Source organism: Ochotona curzoniae, unplaced genomic scaffold (assembly GCF_017591425.1).
Source record: "Ochotona curzoniae isolate NIBS_2020 unplaced genomic scaffold, NIBS_Ocur_1.0 contig_2210, whole genome shotgun sequence".
NCBI lineage: Eukaryota > Metazoa > Chordata > Mammalia > Lagomorpha > Ochotonidae > Ochotona > Ochotona curzoniae.
In genome coordinates, this window is record NW_024465369.1 from 35,472,165 (window position 1) to 35,491,963 (window position 19,799).

At 44.6% G+C, this 19,799-nt stretch overlaps 1 protein-coding gene across 6 annotated transcripts in view; it reads right to left on the reverse strand.

The window, feature by feature from the left end:
- Nucleotides 1-4,815: 4,815 nt before the first annotated feature.
- Nucleotides 4,816-19,799, reverse strand: part of CHN1 (chimerin 1) — a 194,671-nt gene continuing 179,687 nt past the window's right edge. For 3 of the 6 annotated variants that reach the window (XM_040971745.1, XM_040971744.1, XM_040971748.1), the window contains 4 exons: nucleotides 19,710-19,787; nucleotides 13,366-13,503; nucleotides 7,393-7,498; nucleotides 4,816-6,152 (listed from right to left, as the gene is read on the reverse strand). In XM_040971745.1, the coding sequence (XP_040827679.1) occupies nucleotides 5,981-6,152; nucleotides 7,393-7,498; nucleotides 13,366-13,503; nucleotides 19,710-19,787 (494 nt within the window). In that variant the 3' untranslated portion in view covers nucleotides 4,816-5,980. The remainder of the gene's footprint in view (nucleotides 6,153-7,392; nucleotides 7,499-13,365; nucleotides 13,504-19,709; nucleotides 19,788-19,799) is intronic. The other 3 variants (XM_040971750.1, XM_040971746.1, XM_040971749.1) reach the window with 2 other exon arrangements.

Consider the following 19,799-nt stretch of genomic DNA (forward strand, 5'->3'; position numbering starts at 1 on the left):
AGGCTTGGGAAGGGTAAGGAGCCATCCAACAGCCGACAAACCACCAGAATGGTCAGAGCAGTCAGTCCCACACTTTCGGTTGTATCTCCCTACCTCACTCACCCTTTCCCTTGAGAACCCCAAGAAAGCTGTGGCCTGTGCTCTGCCTCCAAACTGACCCTACCTGGTCCTTCATCATCTAGCTCTGAGTGCCTTGAGTTTTTTAGGTCTGTGAGTATAAACTTGTCATGATTGTCATTTCTGTCTTCTCATACTTACACAAACCTGAGTACATTCTATCAGCAACAGGATATAAAGTTGAATTTAATCAGCACAAGGGCAACTCCTGAGCATCCCCTGGGAAGCTGTCTGTTCAGGCCTGGCCTATAGAGCCATCAGTTTCACTGTCCTGTAGAAGGGACTCATGCTGTTCTAACATGCATCAAGGGGAGGACACCCTGGGCCTGTGGTTCCCAAAATGTTACCTTGGGACCAGCAGTGATATCACCATGGTTAGATGTGCAAATTCTTGATCTCTACTCTGAACTTAATTCATAAGTTCTAGAAATGGGGCTCAGCAAACTATTCTGCCAAGTTTTTGAGCTGGAGTTTATAGATGCTAGAGTTTGAAAACCATTATACAGAGCAGGGTAGTGTTGGAGAAGCAGGCTAGCAGCAGGCTTGAAGTTTTCCCATGATGGCTAAATTCATGCTTGGTTCTGTGGCTTGCTGATGATGGCTTCTGTTCCTAGAAGTCCAGGACAGAAACCTGATGCTGATGTAGCTGAACTTAACCTTTATGTGCCCATGCCCTCTCCCTTCTCACAGCCTCAATATAGTTCCACAGAACCTTGGACACATCATTCCTATTATTTACATTTCTTTGGTAAGAATGAAAATTCCTTCAGGAAAGTATTCACTCATGCTGAAACTTGCTGTTTTTGTCTGTAAAAGCTTAGGACAGTGCACAGGTTGTCCTCAAAGACACTTCAGGGGAAACCAGCTCCTCTAAGTTTGCTCTGCTGACAGTTGAACAATTTCTGTGTGTCGACGGCATCTCCGGCTTAAGGAGTTTTATCATTATAAGGCCTTTGTTGCTGACTGCCTTGAGTCTTCAGTTTCTACACTGTGATCACCTTTGCTTTGTAATATCCAGTGGTATGGATGGCTAAAAGGTTATGCTCTATAACTGGAAAACAATCCTAAGATTTCTAGCTCCATACACTGACTTTTTCTGTCACAAGGTAACCCAGAGTGTATCTCAGAAACAGTGCAACTCTCAGTACCTCCAAGGATTTACCAGAACTCCAAAAATGAAGTCAGCAACGTAGTGCCTTCTACCTTTTTGGTACTGTTCTGTGCTGTTCAACTGAATAAATAAGCAATATGAGAAAACATCTACAATGTGAAATGTTAGGATTAGAACAATACAACTCAAATCAGGACTTTCCTTAATTTTTTTTTTTTTTCGCTTAGCGCTCTCTTGATCTGTTTTAAATATACAAATGTCACCTAAGTCATAATCCCAGTTGTGACACATAGGACTAGTAAGATAGAAAAAAAATTAAAATTATGTTTGCATTTGCTGAGCAGTTCTGATGTCTCCGACTAGGTGGAACAGTGCTAAAACCAAACCGTGTTGGTTGTAAACCCTTCACTGATAAGGAGAGATTCCATATCCCACAAGAAGACTCTGGGTCATTAGGGTGAGACTGTTCCTTGTTTCAGAGTGACACCAACTGTGCTAAGAATTGACTGAAACAAAGGAAATGTGGCAGGATGTGGCAGGACTGACAGCATCGTGCAGCCATGTCAGATGCAGGGAAGTTGGGGGCCAACTGGTGAGTCCAGGGCAGAGGATGGTGGGCCTCTTCAGGCGATACTGTCCCCTTCAAATGACAACCACCCCAGAGGGAAAGCTAAGTTGTCATGCTTTGATGCTTCCAAACCAACTCACCCTGGAACCATATGAAATCACTTTCATGTCTGTCTCCATTCCTCATTGGTCAAATACACATCTAAGAACAAATTATTACACGGAATTGCAGGAATGTGACTTGAGAGCTCCCCTTACCAAGAAAGTGTTGTCTTGTAGCTCTCTTGATAACTAGTGCTGGGACTCACAAATGACAAGATGCACAATGAGAAGTCTAGAAATAATGATGTCAAACTGTCCTAGAAAGTTCCTTGAGAGCTGAGACTGATTGTTTTAAGCCCTAGCACAGTGCATGGTGCACAGGGAGCACATAGGAAATGTGGATTCAGGTCTTCTTTCAACTTGCATAGCATGAGGTCATTACCATGACCTCTGAGAATTCCCCTGAGAGACCCCAACAGTGGTGAACTCTTCTTAGCCTTCTCTTTCACCATAGGCCACAACATCCAAAGGCCAGAGTGAGTGACCCGGGCGTCCAGGGAAGTGCAATGTGTAGCAGGAGGGATGGGGAAAGGACACAGTTGCTTCACCTTCTTATAAGGAGATGCCTTGGATGAAATACTAAGGAAACAAACATAAAGACCTTAGTGTTACTAGAGGCAAACCATGTCATATAAACTTAGATTCCCATAAGAAGTTGACTTTCCAATGGATATGTTTTAGGTACCCTGATTTTTCCAATGTGATTTCAACTTTTTTTTTTTTTTTTGCTTCACAGACTTGCAAGTCATACCTAACTCTGTAGTGATAAGCTCCAAAGTATTTTGTTATGTGATGATTGGAACCCTGAACAAATTTAAGGGTCTCACATTTAAGCCCAAATAACCACAACAATTTCAGCAAGCATCAGTTTCCCACTGAAAGGCACCTTTTACATCCAATTCAGTGGTGTACTACTCTTGTCTGCTGGCCTCATTGGTATTAAAAGCAAAACAAAACTAGGAAGGAAAAACCTTTCATTTCTCAATTGTTCTTTTTTTTTTAATTGTCCTTTTTTTTTTTTTTTAAAAAAAAGATTTATTTGAAAGGTAGAATGCTAGAGGAATCTTTCATCTACTGGTTCATTCCTCAAATGGCTACAATGGCTTGGGCTTGGCAAGGCAGGAGCCTAGAGCTTTATCTGGGTCTTCTGCACCAATTCTGCTTTCCTAGGTACACTAGTTCTCATCCAGCTCCCTGTTATAGTAGCCAGGATACAGGCCAATGCCTATATGGGATGCCAGTGTAGCAGGCTATAGCTTTACTTGTAAACCTTCTCAGTAATTCTTTGAAAATCCTAGATGAAAAATGGAAAAGCCCTGGACACTTTGCAGTGAGGGCTGTGTGTGTGTGGTGGCTGGCCACCAGGAGACTACTTGGCTCCTCCTCCCCATCCTGCCTCAGCATAGAGGGCACTGACTTCAATTCTTCCACTTAAGAGAAAGGCATGGAAAAAATTCTGGTTATTTCCTGAGGGAACTGCCTTAAGTGTCTGGGAATTTTCTCTTCATTTCAAGGAAGTGTCACCCAACTGTCCCAGCATGGTCATAGCCAAGAATGTGTCCTGTACACCTTAAGGGCATGACCCACACATCCGACTCTTTAAGAACAACATCATGGTCCAGTACCATAGTCTAGGGGCTTAATCCTTGCCTTGCAACAGCAAGGATCCCATGTAGGCACCGGTTCATGTCCTGGCTGCTCTACTTCCCATCCAGCTCCATGATTGTGGCCTGGGAAAGCAGCAGAGAATGACTCAAAGCCTGGGTAATCCTGCTTAGGAGACTTGGAAGAAGCTCCTGGCAACTGGCTTTGGATTAGCTCAGCTCTGGCTGTTGGGGCCAGTTGGGGAGTGAACCAGTGGATGGAAGATCTATCTCCTTCTCTCTGTAAATATGACCCTCCAATAAAAATCTTAAAAAAAAAAAAAACACACCACCAAATAATCAACTACAGAAAACAAAAACAAAAAACCAAACACCAAAGGTGCTCTCACACAACTTGTCAGCAATAACCTTGCCTAAAGCCAGCCCCAGCGTGTGGTGTCTGTGATGCTGCGGGGACGTTACTCCCTCTGGAACCACACTTCTGCTCCAGGTGCAGTCCCTACTCCAAAATTCTGCTCCCCACTCCCTGCAAGGGCAGGGTGAGTATGCTCAGGTGAGGCATATTCCTTTACTACAGAATTTCTCCTTTAAAAGTAAGACCACATACAAGACCAGCAGTGAACACATGAAATTCTTCCAGGTTTACCTAACCGAGGGGCAGATTCACTGGATCAGCCCTGTCTGACAAATGTGTTCTATGAGTCAAAAGCAGTTGTGTCCAGTGCCTTATAGTGGCCTCCACTGTAGAGAGAATTTCCATGTTCTGTGAAACAAATCTTCACACTTCAGCAATTTCAATGTTTGGTGCTTTGCCTGAGAAGTGAGCTGGGGGACAACCGTTCCTGACTAAGCCACTTTCTCAATAGTTAACAGGAAGCATAGAGACCTAATACTTCCTACTTAGGGGCAAAACCAGGGAAAACTAAAGATTTTTCTATGTGCTTCTATCTGAGAGTCTCAAAAGGTTGGAAATATGTCTTCAATACTGCTTCACTTTGAAAAGCTGGCTGGAACTTTAGTTCTAGGAGAGTGTTGATTTGACACAAGGACACAGGTCCTAGAGGGCCATTAACCCAAAGCCCCCAGGGTGGGTGGTGAAGGTCCAGCCCTGGACCAGCGTGCAGGCATCCAGCTACAGACCCTTTTTCCAGTGCACACTGGAGCACGCAAAAGGATGTGAAAGAGTTACTCTGCTAGCTAGCTTCTTGTGCTGCCTACAGGAATTCCTGTTGACACCACCTCCAAAAGTCAAGAAAACATTCCAGATGTTGGCCAGGGCAATACAAGAAGAAGAATAAATCCAATGACTGAGTGTACTATTTCTTAGCACTTTATTTTAGGAGCTCATCACAAAACTGAACATTGTTGAGAGGCAGGAAGAGCATGTGTATGTTTCCCATCTAGTGTATACCCTAAATGCCTGCAAAGCCTGGCGCTGGGTTGGACTGGACTGGGCCAAAGCTGGGAGTCAGGACCCTCAATCCACATCTCCCATGTGGATGACAAGAACCCAACCTGCTACTTCCCCAGGGTTTTATTTTGGCAGAGAGAGAATAAGGCACTAGAGCTGGGTACCAAATTCAGCTATTCTAATACGGGACATGGACATCCTGACCAGTCTTAGCCAGTGGGCCAAGATCCTGCCCCAAAACTTTTAAATCAAGCCTAAGAGGTGAGAGGAAGCACTCAAAGTGAAGTAAATTACCAAACATTTTGTTTTTCCCCAATCTCAGTTCTGGGAGGAAAAACAGGTTATGAATTTTTCTTATTTTCCAAGGGCCAAATTTAATAAACACTTGCTGGGTTAAAATGCAAACCTAAGAACCCGAAACCCATAATAATGTAACGGCAAATGGCTCTGTGTTGTACATTTTTTATTGGTAGAGCTAATTTAATAAAGATAGCAAATCCAAGGACACATTTTGCTTTTGCTGGAAAGAAAGTACTATGTAGAGAACTAAGAGGAACTGAAAGTCAGCCATTTGTGAAGGGTAGGCATATGATGTGGTCTATGGGAATGCACAGCCAGAGGTGCTGTTTTATGTGTGCATGTTTGTACGAGCATCACAAACCCATGACACAGACCCCAAAGCGAAGTCACGAGAGGCTCACGGTGTGAAACATGCTGGGTTACAACCACAGACTACCCGGGACAGAGATGCGGTGCAGGTGCAGGTGCAGGTGTGTGGTTTCCTTGGCATGGGAGTTTTGTTGCCAGATAGGGGGACTAGTCATGCAATAGCTGGAGTTTCTCTTAACATGATAAATACCCAGGCTTACTAGAACTGGAAAGCATGTGTTCACTGTTTGACACGGACAGCTGAGCAGTGCTATAGAAACAATAGAAAGTTCCTTCATTTTTATCTGGTAATGTGCCCATACTCGATCCAAGAAATACTTTGGCTGTGGGAGCCAATTAAGTTACTATAAAACATTTCCTTCATCTGTAAAACATCTCTTTTTCCCTCAAATTAAAAGGTTAAAATAAAATGTCTTCATTTTTGATGAGCAGCTCCACCACCAGTCTCTGATATCGGATATCATTCAAGGCGGCCATCGCGTCCAGCTCGGGAGACCTCATGAGGGTTGGGCCGAAAACAATCCCAAGGTTCTCTGCATTCATAAGGTTCTCCTTTTCGTGCAGGGTCACTCTGAAAAACACAGAAGGGCAGCAGCACATGACTTCCTGGAAGTTGCAGGGGTCCTCCCTGAGCCTGAGAATTAGCCAAAGGCTAGAATGGCCAGGGTCCCACTTCGCACTCATCCTGCTGAGCTGTTTCACTGTATTTCCCCACACTTCAAAGAACTGGCTTTCTCTGGAATAATCTGAGCTCTGATGACGGTCAGGCAGGGTTCCTGGGCTGGGCTGTCCTGCCAAGGGCGCCTTGGTTACTCCGCTCCCCTCCCCCTCCACATTTGCCGCATCATTTACTCTGGGGTTTGCCGAATTGCTTGGGGAAGGCGGATAGTCATGGCAGTAGTGGGAAGCTGCTGGGGCTAAGCCACGGCATCAGGCAGTCAATGTTCATATTTTTTTTTTACTACTGCAGCAACAGGATTATTTGTTCTGGTGAGGACGACTTACATGCAAATGTGAAGCACTCAGATGGGAGGCTGATGATGCATGTTAAACAAAGCCTTTAGCTCTGGTGCTTTTAAAATGGGAAAATGTAAACATCTGTGAATGACTCAGATCTCACTGTTGGGAAGTCGAGGCTTAGGGCACACTCAATTATTTTCTGATTGGTTTTCTGTCTTGAAATCCTAAAACCGCTAAAACTTGGTCACAGAATTTTGAAAACAGCATCAATTGATAGAAACCAAGACTGACTCAAGGGAAATGCTATGTTACTACCCATTGCTTGGAAAACCAAAACTAATTGAGACATTTGGTTTTCCATTCCTCCCTCTACCCTGTATTTCATCACATTTTATGTCAGCTTTTGCTGATGGCAACATTAATTCAGTAATCTAAAGATCTCACAGAGCTCGAAGTGCTTGCTTTGAAGCAGAGACAAGGAAAGGAAAGGGAGATGTCTTGCCAGCTGCTTTGCTTTTGCTTTATGACGCAAGTGCCTTTAAAGCCCCAAGCATGTCCTTCCCACAGACACCGATGCGTGTCCCTGGTGTGACACCAGTGTTCCTCACGAATCTGCCACTGTACACCGGAACTGCAAATCCTGCTTATGTCAGAACCGTGTCTGTGGTCCCATCCCAGGGCAGGCTATTTTTAGTGTCCTTTCTCAACCCGTGCAGCGTCACGGGAGAAGGCAACACAGCTGCACGTTTATTCATTTCCTCCATGGATCACTTGTCCTGTCCTTCATGTGTTGTTGTGTGAGCCTTAAACGGTGGGATGCGATGGAGCAGGAATCCCAGTGTGTAACTTGCCTTTTTAGATGCGCCATGAGGTAGCGGAGGGTTTCGCAGTGAGCAGGGGGCAGTAGTTTCAGGGCTTCGTGAAGGGTTTCCAGCTGCTCATCTGGATCCATGATTTCTAAAAGGGAAGGCAGAACACCACAGAGAAAAACTTTTACCGAAAGTGGGCGCACATGGTACCCCACCCTCTGCTCTGTGGCCATCTGAAATGGGTCGCTCAGGTGCTTCCTTAAAGTCCCTGCCCAAGCTTTCGAGCAATCTAAGGGGCAAGGCTCGGGTTTCTAAAGGGGCCTTGCTTCAAGGCAGCAACAGTGCTCGCCTGGGCTTTGGTGGGGGGGCAATACTCAGCTGTCCTTGAGTTTGGCAACTGCAGAAAGCATATGTTAAATAGGAAATGTAACTATGAAGACATCCGGACACATGGACCCAGAGAATGACTCATGTTCAAGTGAGTTTCTCTTACAACACCACCGGCACACTTCAGAGATGGCGTGCCACTAAGATCCTCTGCCAGGCCCCTTCTGGTGACAGAATACAGGACATGCCACCCACTGCCATGTGACTCCTAGTTAAGGCTTATTAACTGACATTCATATATATTTTTTTCATTTTTAAGAATTTGAAATCTTGTATGTATATATCCTAACTATTTTTCAAACATGTATATGTTTTAGACCAGGATTTGCTATCATCCAATGGTTATTTAGGAGACTTGGCCTTAAGCACTTGGTGTTATCTATAAAAATCAGATCTGCCCTCGAAGTACAGGCATTTTCTATACTTAGGGTGTTCAGAATGCATTGCAGCCTGAGGGCAGTTTTAAGTGCGGCATGTGCTGGCGGGTTCCCTGAAATAGCTGTGACTTCCGCAGTGCAAGCTTTGAAGGGGAGGCATCTCCACTTGGATATTTCAGTTCTGCTGTGTTAGCCACAGACCAGCTGGACTGACCTGGCCTGGCCTTTCAAGGATGTGGAATCCACTAAGGTTACCTCTCACTTCTACAGTCACAGACAACACAGGCCTTTGGAGTTCTGTGCCTTCTACAGGAGCACCGCAGAGCATTCCTGCTCCATGCACACGGGTGCTGGAAAGATCGGGTGGGGTTTTGGGCAATCACAGCGGGACCCTGGGCTGGCTGCTCAACCATAATCAGGAGGGTGGGTAAGGCTGGGAAGGCAACATGTGGTTTAATGTAACATGTGAGGGGGAAAAAAGAGCCCTGATCTTCCTAACTTGCAAAGCAAACCAACTTGATGGTAATGTAATATACTCAGGTTAAGAACTAGCCTAAGATGAAAGGGACAGTTCTGTAGCACAAGCAGAACAGATTTGCTAAATTTCATAATGTGAATGGTGACTGCAGCTTTCTCATTCAAAGAAACCGATTTTACACATTCTATGCAAAGCTGCTTCATGGTTCTGGCTCATTTTTTCCCAATGAAGAACCTGTCATTTGCCTCTTGCTGTGATACATAAGGCATGGTGTCTGAGGCTTGGGTGTCTTTCGACAACGACAGGTTACCAGCCCAGGTGCAGTGCTCAGGTTCAAGGCTTTAATTTCCAGAGATAAGGGAAGGAAATTTCATTTGCTATGGAAAACTGCTACTTAGTTTTAGCACAGGACTAGTTATTGAATCCATACAATTCTGAAAATTGAAAACAGAGCAACTTTGCTGCCTTTTCAGCTTATACTACTAATCTTAGCAGGGAGAACCTTGTGATGAGTAGAAATGAAGGGTGGTGGGGGGGGCAAGAAAATAAAATGTGCTTCTCACTAAAGCTTGCTATCTACTGGGCGTTGACTGACCATGAAACCCCACTGCGTATAGTGCATCAGAGTGCAGCAAGTGCTATGGAATGGAAAAAATATCCAGGATAAGTAGGACTAGGAGTTCTGGAGTTGCAAGTTTAAACAGGGTTGTCAGGATAGGCCTGAGTGAGGAACAAAGTCTCCAGGAACAACCTGGAGGGAGAGAGAATAAGCCACGTGGAAGTCTGGGCAGGGGGAAGTTGGCTCCTGGCAGAGGATAGCTGTGCTCAGAACCCAGAGGGAAGTTTATGATAAAGTGGGGAACAGTGTCTCAGGCTGCAGGCCCATGTAAGCATGTGGCATTTACTGAAAGAACTGGGAAGAAATGTCATGAACTGACTCAGTTTTCACAGCTAACACTCCTCTGACTGCCTTGTGGAAGACAGGCTACAGAAGGACACAATAGAAGCAGAGGGGCAGTTAGAGGAATTATTAGAAAAATCTGGTGGAAGGGAAGATGAAGAGAGGTTGTTGGGCTCTGGGTAGATTTTGGAGGGTGCCTGGGACTGCCTGCCACGGGGTGGATGAAGAAGACAAGCATCCAGGTGGCCCTGTGGTGTTGGACTTAGGCCCCATGGAGGATGGGGCATCTGTGAACTGCAACAGGAAAGATGGAGCATGGGGGAGGTCAGAGGGGAGTCCGTCGGGCATCCCAGTGAGCCAGCTCACCCAGGGTCAGTTTGGTGGTCAGAAAGAGGACATCTGAGAAAGACATCAGGAAACACATGACATGCATCAGATACACCACAATCAAATGAACAGTCCTCCTGGAGTCTGTCACTCTCCTCCTTCCACTTCCAGAAGTGTTCTTGGTTCTTATCATAGGTTTGTTGGAGGGGATAGTGCTCCAGATGAAAGCAGCCGAATGCAGAGGGAGGCAGACGCAATGGCAAGCGTTTGGAGATGAGTGGGTATCATTGGCTGTTGTCAAAAGCGCAAGGCCTGAGTGTGGAGGAATCTGTCAGAGGGGGGTGGGGTGGAAGAATGCTGTTACATAAGCAAGAGGCTGCCATAGGCACTGTGAGAAAACAGACTTGTGTGAGAATTGCGACCTTCAGAGGAATTCCATGGGAGGAGATGCAAGACCTGACCTTGACTGGACTTCAAAAGATCTGTGCAAGTGGAATTAAAAGATGTTTAGGTTGGTGTGAAAATTTTTCAAACCCATGCATAGTTTTTCTCATAATTATGCATTTTCCATTAGTCCAAATGCATGGATTTAAACTTTTTGTACCCAAACATTTAATTTTCTTTTCCATGGACTTTTGCAAGTGTCCTCAAATGACCTTAGTAGTGTGAGGGGAAAGAAGATGGACAGAGAACAGACGGCATCTGAGGAAGGTCTGGGCAATGAGGACCTGGTGGGAACAGGAAATGAGCACTGGGGACTGTATCCAAGTCGAGTGGAAGGGCTCCTAAAGCATGTCCTGTTACATCTTTGAACAGGCTGTCACAAAGGAGGCACCTAGGATTCAGTCGAGCAAAAAAAAAAAGGGTGACTTGCTTCGTGGCAGGCGAGAAGAAAAGCCAGCAAACTCGCCTTTCCAGCATTCTCTCCTAGAAACTATGCCTTTGGGATGTAGGACTGTTGCTTTTTACTCAATCTGACTTAGCCAAGGCAACACACTGAGCAAGCCCTGTGGCCTTTCTAGGGTCTTCAGGGAAGACGGTTCGTAGGCTGCTTGCCCAGGGCAGATCGGCTAGGCTCAGGCCCACCAGGAGCTCTGGGTGGCAGAGCTGTTCCCGTGTGGCTGGGGGACAGGGGAGGGCTGGGTGTGCGGGCTGTCTCTGCAGCCCCTGTATTCGATGGCAGCAATGTCTATGCTATGGGAAGAGGAGTGAGGGAGTAGGAGTGGGCACAGCTAGACGTCTGCAGGGCACGGGCAGGTGGCTCAGCCCTTTGGAAGGGTTTCTGGCCTTTCCCCTGTGTGTCCCTTTTTTATTCCTTGTAGTCACTTTTGCCCCAAAAGTCTGTGGGAAATGCACATTAAAAAAAAAAACCGCACAAATTTTAAAGTTTCTGTGGTAAAAGACACTTCTTGAATTACGTCCCCACAGACTCCCTGAGATGTGACTCATGGTCACGTCTGCGCTTCTACGCTGGAGCCCGCAGGCTCCACGCAGACAGAAGGGGGCTTCAGGACATTCTGACTCTTGTTGGCCAGTGACAATTTTAAGAATTGATGATGACATAAAAAGCTGAAAAGCTGCATTGGGAAAGGTCCTCCAGCTCTTGTCTTCTCTGTGCATGTCTTCTGTTCCCTGCTCCGTCACATGAGGTAGGAAGTGAGGCTGAGCGGAGAGAGCAAGGGCTCTGACATTAGGCAGATGTGGGTTTGAATTCTAAGGCCACTTCCCATAGGGATGTGACCCTGCTCAATTTACTTAGGCTCTACAGCATGCACTTTCTAAGTGACAGCATGCATGTCAAGTGCTTCGCATGATCCGTGACACCTTGTACAGGTGCTTTCAACATAAAAGACCCTGCTCTTCCTTCAGCAGGCCCCTTCAAAAGACAGGTGTATCCACACATCAAAATAAAGATTCTACTGCTGCAAACACCGTGTGCAAGGACCACAATGATGCTGTCATTGGCAAACACCACCACCACAGGGGGATGTTAGTTTATGCAGACTGGGGTCTCTGGTACCACAGAACCCTGGGTCAATCTAGTTAACTTGCGTGGAGGTGGCATTTACACTGAGATATGGGGAAATTTCTTACGATGCGATTTCAAAAAGCCCTCTGAATCAGGGGTCTAGCTGATTTCTTAGAGGGAAGCTGTTTCAGAAATAAACTCACGTGAAAAAGATTTGAAAAAAGAAATGCAGGAGACTTTTTTTTTTTTTAAATTTCCATGAACAGGGAACAGTAATGAGACCTTCTGGAGGAGTAGGGGCCCAAGGGCCTGCGATCCAACAAGAGGCTTGGGTTTGGCCTCGAGGTGGTGCTGGTGCTCAGACCTTGCAATGAGTCGCTGCTCTATCCTGTTAACTGGGTGTCCATGGATCAGGTCTAGAGCAAACTCCATTCCCTGGCACTGTGGGGACAGCACACCTGTCCACTTGGTCTCAGTGCTCGAGACCGTGTATGGAAAACACTTCGCATGTGAGTGGTGGTTGCATTGATGCACTCTGGGGAGATGACATCTGTCCCATGAGACATGGTCTGCAAGTGCCCTTGGCCAGCTCCAGGGGAGGGGAGTTCTGTTCCTATGGGTGGGACCTCAACTTTTCAGGCTCTCTTGTTAAATCATTTGTGCCCACTCTAAAACCAGCGTAATCCTCCTGCCTGTTCTCTCCACACGACCCTGAGCTGACTTCTAAGCAGTCAGGGTTCCATGGAACTAACTACCAACATCTTTTTAACCAAAGCTCTGAAAGGGAAACAAAGTCAGAACAGAGAATATGTGCTACATGAGATTTTAAAGTCAAAAGGGTAAATCAGAGTAACTAAAGAAGTGATGTCAGTATGTAAAGACCAAGACAACATTTGGTTTTAAAGGCAGAAGCAAAATGACAGAAATAGCCCATCTTAAAAAAAAAAAGTAATGCCAACACTTAAAATCTGTTAAGAATTCCCTTTAAAAAAAAAAGAAGTGTGAATTACAGGTATAATTTTTGGCCGCATAAATAAAATTGGGCAAATGAGCGCTTTTCTCATTCTCATTTCAACCAGGATTGAGTTTGACATTTTGATCTAAAATAGTGCTAACTTAAGAGCCACGAGCCAGTGCCGATGTGTGCAATGTTTGTGAATGGTCTGTGTGAACCTGGACATGCACAGAAACTGATAAGAAGGCAGAAACTTCCAATAATCTGACAACAGATCTGATGTTTGCTAAATCTAAGGATTACAGTTCCTCTCATATTTTTATATTGCTTTCCTAGATAGTCACTAGTACTTTTCCGAGAGTGGTAAACCACATCTAAAGAGCAGGTGTCGGGTTTTTTGTTTCTTTTGGAAAACAAGGATGGGTACATCCTGAAAGTTCAGATGGCAGAAGTCAAATGGAAACTGCTAGAGAGGGTGAAATGCTTGTGAAGGGAACTGTGGGGACAGGTGAAGGGGGAATAGTTTGTAAAAACACATTAGAGACCCAGCAGGAAAGCCTGGAGGAGCAGCGACAGGGAGAGAGTCTGGTGGCTGCTGGGGACACGTGCATTCATACTCACTGGCAGACTCTATGAACTTGGGGTAAGCATCGTACGTAATAAGTGGGATTGGCAAATCTCTGAAGTACAGTTTCAGTGCGCCAGTGATAATGTTGATATCTTCATACATGTTCACGGAAATATCTGCTTTTTCACCATCTTTGGAGGATATTAAAGAAACACAAGTCAGCATCTGAATTCCCATCATTGTTAGTAAATGAAATGATTTTGTATACAGACAAACTGGAGAGATTACCAACACTTCATGATGCCCAGGAATGTCCAATTTCCTGTGAAAAAGCAACACCTTGTTTTGCATTTTCCTAGCTAAAGCTACTTAAATATTCTAATTACTCAAGGGAGAGGCAAGAGAGCATGCCTTCAACAATATTTTTCAACTTCCTAAAGCTCTTCCTATAGAAACTCAGGGGTAGGGGAAGATGCAAGATTGCATCTTTGTGAATAAACAGTTGGTGTGAAAGATAATACAGAGGTACTCTCAACTAAGCATCCTAGCACCATGGGTCCTCTCTGTTTTATCCCAGGCACTTTGACTCTATATCTTGAATGTGCCTGCGTGTAGGAGGTAGGGGAGGTAGAAAGAGGTGACCAAAAAAACAATGAAACACAACTTTAGAATGTTGAGGGGACATTCTAAAACCAGAGTTTACAGGTGCTGTGCCCTAGGACCCTCAGACAAAGGTGGCCTCCATCCGAAGTTTCCTTCTGCACTTGCCTGCATGCAGGACTTCGCTTGGTTCACACAAGTTTTCATCTACCGATGGTTAGTGTCTCCTCAGAGTTTGGGGAATGATTTCTATAGATTAAAAAGGTAGCCTCCTTATATGCACAGTTAGCTGAATGGCTGAAGTCTAAAATACTGATGACATCAAACGCTGGTGAAGCCAGAGGAACTCTGATTCATTGCTGGTGGGAAGGCCAAGGGTATGGCCCCTTTGAATGACACGTGGTTTCTAATAAAACTAAACATGATTTCCATATAATCCAGCAATGTATTCCAAGGCATTCACTCAAAAGAGATGAAGATGCATGTCTATACCTATATAGCGACAATCTTAGCAGCTTTATTCATAATTGCTAAAACTTAGAATTGGCCTTTGATACATGGACAAACTGTAGTATATCTATACACTGGAATATTATTCAGTAATAAAGAAATGTATTCTCAACTTACAAAGAGACTTGCTGGAACCTTAAAAGTCACCCTGAAAAGGCTCACCAAATATGTGATGTCAATTATAACCTAGAAAAGCTCAAATAGAGAACAGAAACCTAAAACTACTCAAGTCCATTAAAAACAAGGAAAGCAGCCACTTTGAAAATGTCAGTACTCAGCCTTTCAGACACATTCCACTGTGAACTTGGTCATCAGTGTCTTTCAGGGTTTTGCATTCTATGCAGTGGCAGTACAAATTGGGACAGAGTGCTTTCTGGAAGGAAAGGGCAATGTAGAGTCCTTCGGTGGGGACCTCTTCAGGGAACAGGGCATATACTGGGGACCCATGAACCCCAAGAAAGGGGATCAGGGCCCGAAGGAAGGTAGAACAAGCAAGGCAAGTCAGCATCATTTCTGTCACATTTCCTTTTCCCTACAACATGGCTTCTAAGAATCAAATCCCAAGTATCTTATTTTCTTCATAGGCTATGTGTCCAATTTTTGGTTTGAAAAACATACTCCTCATTCTCAGAGTCCAGCTACATGATGGGGCAAACAATCTGGAGGTTGGTCTTATCATTCAGATCCTTCTTTTTATGGTAAGGTAGTATTTATTGCATCTTAATCTACTCCTGTCATTGTAACTCCCTGAGCACCTTTCAGGGCCTTAGACTGGCTTTGGGGCCTTTGCATAGAAACCAGGAACCTTTGCCAGTTCCTGTTAATTCTTAAAGTTTCACTACAGTGAGTACAGATACTTTCTTGGATAAAGTTTCTTCTTAGCACCCTCACCTGCTCTGCTAGACTGTGACATTCTCCCATTGCTAGGACTCACCGTTTCTTTCAAGGAATTTATTAAAATACAAAAATAAAGACAAACACCATTTTCTGGTAGTAGGCCATGAGCCTTTCATGAATGCAAGGACTGCATGGAAGTGTACATGGCTGACCACTGTACCTAAGGAACATGGTGCTTTAAAGCAGCTGCATAAGACATGTTTGAGGAAATAAAATAGATTTTAAATATAGCCTAACGATTCACACTGTATGACTTGCTCTGTGTGCTATTATTAACCTGTTCTTTTAAATCCTGTTTTTAGTTAAAAAATACATTTAGATTCTTTTCCATCTGTTTCTTTCTGTTCTATATTCTAGATTGAATATCCAGATACTGCATTCTAAGCAAGGCTATTGCATATCAGCAGTCTAACATTTTTGTGCCCAATTGTCATTTTACATTGTGAACTTCATCTAGCGCAGTTAAAATGTGCTTCATTTATTAGGAGTTCTCTTCACCTCAGTCAACAAATCACACACGTTTCCTTGAAAGTCAATTCACACGTGTGTAAATACTGCACATCCTCGAAGAGAGGTCCTGTGTTTACGAGCTGCAGGGACGATGGATCTACCAGGGCAGCGAGCAAAGGCAGTTCAGACGCGAGCATGGTGCTGAGTGAGGCACTCACTGGACTTGGGCCTAAGAGCACTGCATGGGCAATGTGTTTTCTTCCAAGTTATTCTGCTTCTTAAAAATTTTGGCTTCAACCCATATGAAGAGTGTAAGCCTACCAATCCAGGCAACTCACATTTCCCTCTCCTCACTCTTGCCTTTGGAACCTACGAGCTCCTTTCCAGTTCTTACGTAAATACAGTGTTGTGAACTGTGTCAGCTCGCTATGTGCAACAGCACACTTGGTTAATTTTGTGTTTTGGCGCTTCTTACTCAATTTCCTTCTATAATCCTCACCCCTCTGTCTCTTGAGCCTCTACTAATCAGACGGACTTCAAGTAGGTGATTTGACATCCTTCCAAGGAGTTATTGGACCACTGTATTTTCAAATTCTATTCATGTATCTGAAAGGCAGAGTTAGAGGGAAGAGTGAAGAGTTAAGGTCTTCTGTCTTCAAATGGCATCAATGGGCAGGCCTGAGCTAAACTATAGGAGCGTCCTGTGGATCCGCTATGTGGGTGCAGTGGCTCCCAAGCACTTGGGCTATCTTCCTTTGCTTTCCCAGGTGCATTAGCAGGGAGTTGGATTAGGAAGTGGAGCAGCAGGGATCCAGATAGACTTAAAGCTTTCCTGTGTGAGGGAGAATATGTGGCATTGGTCTTTCTGTGGTTTATCTAATTTTACATGATGGTTATAGTTTGATCCATTTTCCTCCAAATATCAGGATTTCACTTTATTACGGCCAAAGAATATTCCATTGTGTATACATTCACCCTGTTTCTGGCCATTCACCTGCTGATGGACACCCAGGTTGATTCCATGCCTGGCTATTGTGAACAGTGCTGCAAACAACTTGCAGTGCAGGTGTTTCACAGGCCAACTGAGTGACCTTCAGCTCTATACCCAGAAGCAGGATCGCTGGATCACGTGACTGATTAACTTAGTTTTCTGAGGAAACTATACTTACTGTTCTCCATTATAGCTGTACTAGTTCAGTTTGTGTTCCCATCAAGAGCATGCGATTACTTTTTTCCTCTATCCAGCATGCCACTTTCTTAAGAAGACATATTTATTTGAAAGTCGGAGTTACAAAGAACAGGACAGAGATCCTATACCCAATGATTCACTCTGTAGACGGCCGCAGTGGCTGGGGCTGGACCAGCTGAAGCCAGAGGCTTCCTCCAGGTCTCCAACAAGCATAACAGGGGCCCAAGAACTTGTGCCATTTTCTGTTGCTTCCGTCTTCGTGCTACTTGTGTCCTTCCATGAGTACCTGAGCATCCTGCAGATCAGTCAGCTCTATCATTTCCAAACGGTGGCTCTTATGGGTGGAAGGCTTTTTCCTAAAGCATCTGGCAAGCTTCCAGTCTGTGGCTGCTCTGACTTGAGCTTCAGCTGCATGCTGAGGGGCAGCTGGGATCTTCCTCCACTGTATTCAGTGGCAATGGGAGCACAGCAAGGGGGGGCGATAAGGTTCCTCTCAGTCCCAGCAAGGGATGTGGGTCCTGGTGGTTGTTGGTGGGGGTGTGACCATGCCAGGCTAGAGCAAGTTTGTGCAGTTGCTTGTGCCCACCCAAATGGGAGTGGACGGAGTCTCTGTAAGGCCAAACCAGTGTCCAGGGCAGCCCTACAAATCTTTCTGGGAGAGTTTGTGGAGACAACTTCATGCCTGCAGAGTCAGGCTGTAGAAGCAGCCCAGGTCTTTCTGGCCTTAGGCTTCCCGTGCTGCCCTTGCTGAGTTCAGCACTCTCCCATGAACACTCACTGTGAAATGCAGTTAGTCACTCTTGGTCTTCCCTGTGGAAGAGGAGATGAACGCTTGGCATCTCTTTGCAGCCTTATTGGAGCATCTCCTGATGGATTGTTCACCATCAGTTCTTGATTTTAGAAACCTGTCACTGTCCTGGGATAAGGCTCAAAGACATTGATTTGCTTTCACTCACTCATCACATAAGTGCTCTGAGCAAAGGTACGACAGTATTGATGCTGGCCTGGTCCTCTAGGCAAGGGCTTTCTGCTAAGTTAGGGAAGACTCTCCCAGAGTTACTCTTTACCTTGATGTTTGAACAAAAAGTAAATTCCAGCAGTCCATGGATCCCTTCTTCTCGAATCTCATTATTTGAGGGTTAAGACTTCCAGAAATGATCACCCCCTTAATTCTTTCATACTTGTCTTGCTCTGTTTATCTGACACTCTGCATATACTTGCATGTAGGCAGAACTGACAGTTTGGTTTCCTTCATACTCTGGTTAATGTTCTTCATTGTCATTCCTACAAACCACTGCTGGAACACATGGGTGTGGCTACATGGAGACAAGATGAGCACTCAGGGAGTTAAAAAGTCTCATCTGTGCTTTCAGAGCACCAAAAGGTAGTCTTTTATTTTTAATGAAAGAGAACTGACATCTGCTTGAGTTCTGGAGTCCATGGGAGCATTCTATTTCTTTGACATTGTGAACTGTTTGAGAATTGTGGCCGGGGGCTGGGAAAGGATGTGTTGGTTCCTAGCTTCCAGAGAAAGTGATGCCCCTTGACATCCCATTTTGCATGGTTTCTGCATTATGTTTCTTGACTGATTTGGATCCAGCATACTGTTAATTCACAGTATTACTCTCCTCAAATGCCTGGGTTGGCCTAGATTTTTCTTAGGTCAGGTTAGTGAAATATTTAACTTACTTTTACCTTCAAATGGCTGTAAGAGGTTCGTGAATGGGAAAGGAGTGTGACCGAACTAGAAACAGACTTGCAAAAAAGGAAGGCTCTTTAAAAGATCACTACTCACTCTTCCATTTTCTGCATTCAAAACTGTTGCTTTTCTGTGGTACCAGCTTAATCTTGCACTTAAAACCAAGAGAAAATAGAGAACCATGCAAACAAATCCTAATGTAGATGTTGGTAAGAACAAAGTGTTAGATGCACTGAACTTGTCTTTGGCTAGGCTCCTCTTTCCCCAGTAGGGCATGACCTAAGCAGGGGTCCTCAACTCATCTCTGCTTTCTAGTTCTGATCTCCTGGCCGTGACTTGGTTCTCGGCTGAGTTGCACCTTGCGATGAGGATGTCTGGGAGCCATAGGACAGCAAAGCTGGGTGGGAAACTTGAAACATGTAATAAGATTCTACCTCCATCTCATCTTTACTCAATGCCTTTGGTAAATAGCATTGCTCTGCATGTCTTCTGGCAAATGATCCAGAGTTGGATAGTCAAATATTGATAATTAAATGTTACGCTTCTTTTTCATTCAGATTCTGAAATCTGACAACTGTAATACTTAAAACTAGCACAAATTAGCAACCACAAGTCCTTTAATTGGATATAAGAATCATCAATGAATGATTAAATAATGCAGAGGGGACCAAGTACAATGGCTCATGGACGAAATCCTTGTGTTGCACATGCTGGGATCCCATTTGGGTGCCAGTTCGTGTCCTGGCTGCTCCACTTCCCTTCCAGCTCCCTGCTTGTGGACTGGGAAAGCAGTGAATTATGGCCCAAAGCCTTGGGACCCTGCATTCACATTGGAGAACAGAAAGAAACTCCTGGCTCTTGGCTTCAGATTGGCTTAGCTCTGGCCATTGTGGCCACTTGAGGAGTGAATCAGTGGACAGAAGATCTTTCTCTCCAACTCTCCTTTCTATGCATCTGACTTTCCAATAAAAATAAATCTTTAAAAAACTAAATGCAGAAAATAATTTGATGTAGCAAACAGCATGACTGTCTTAACATGTAGAAGAACATACCTCTGTCAAAAGCCATCTTGACATCTTCAATTAGGTCACTGAATCCTGATACTCGGTACAGTCCTTCAGAGTTAAGACCTATAAAAAGTA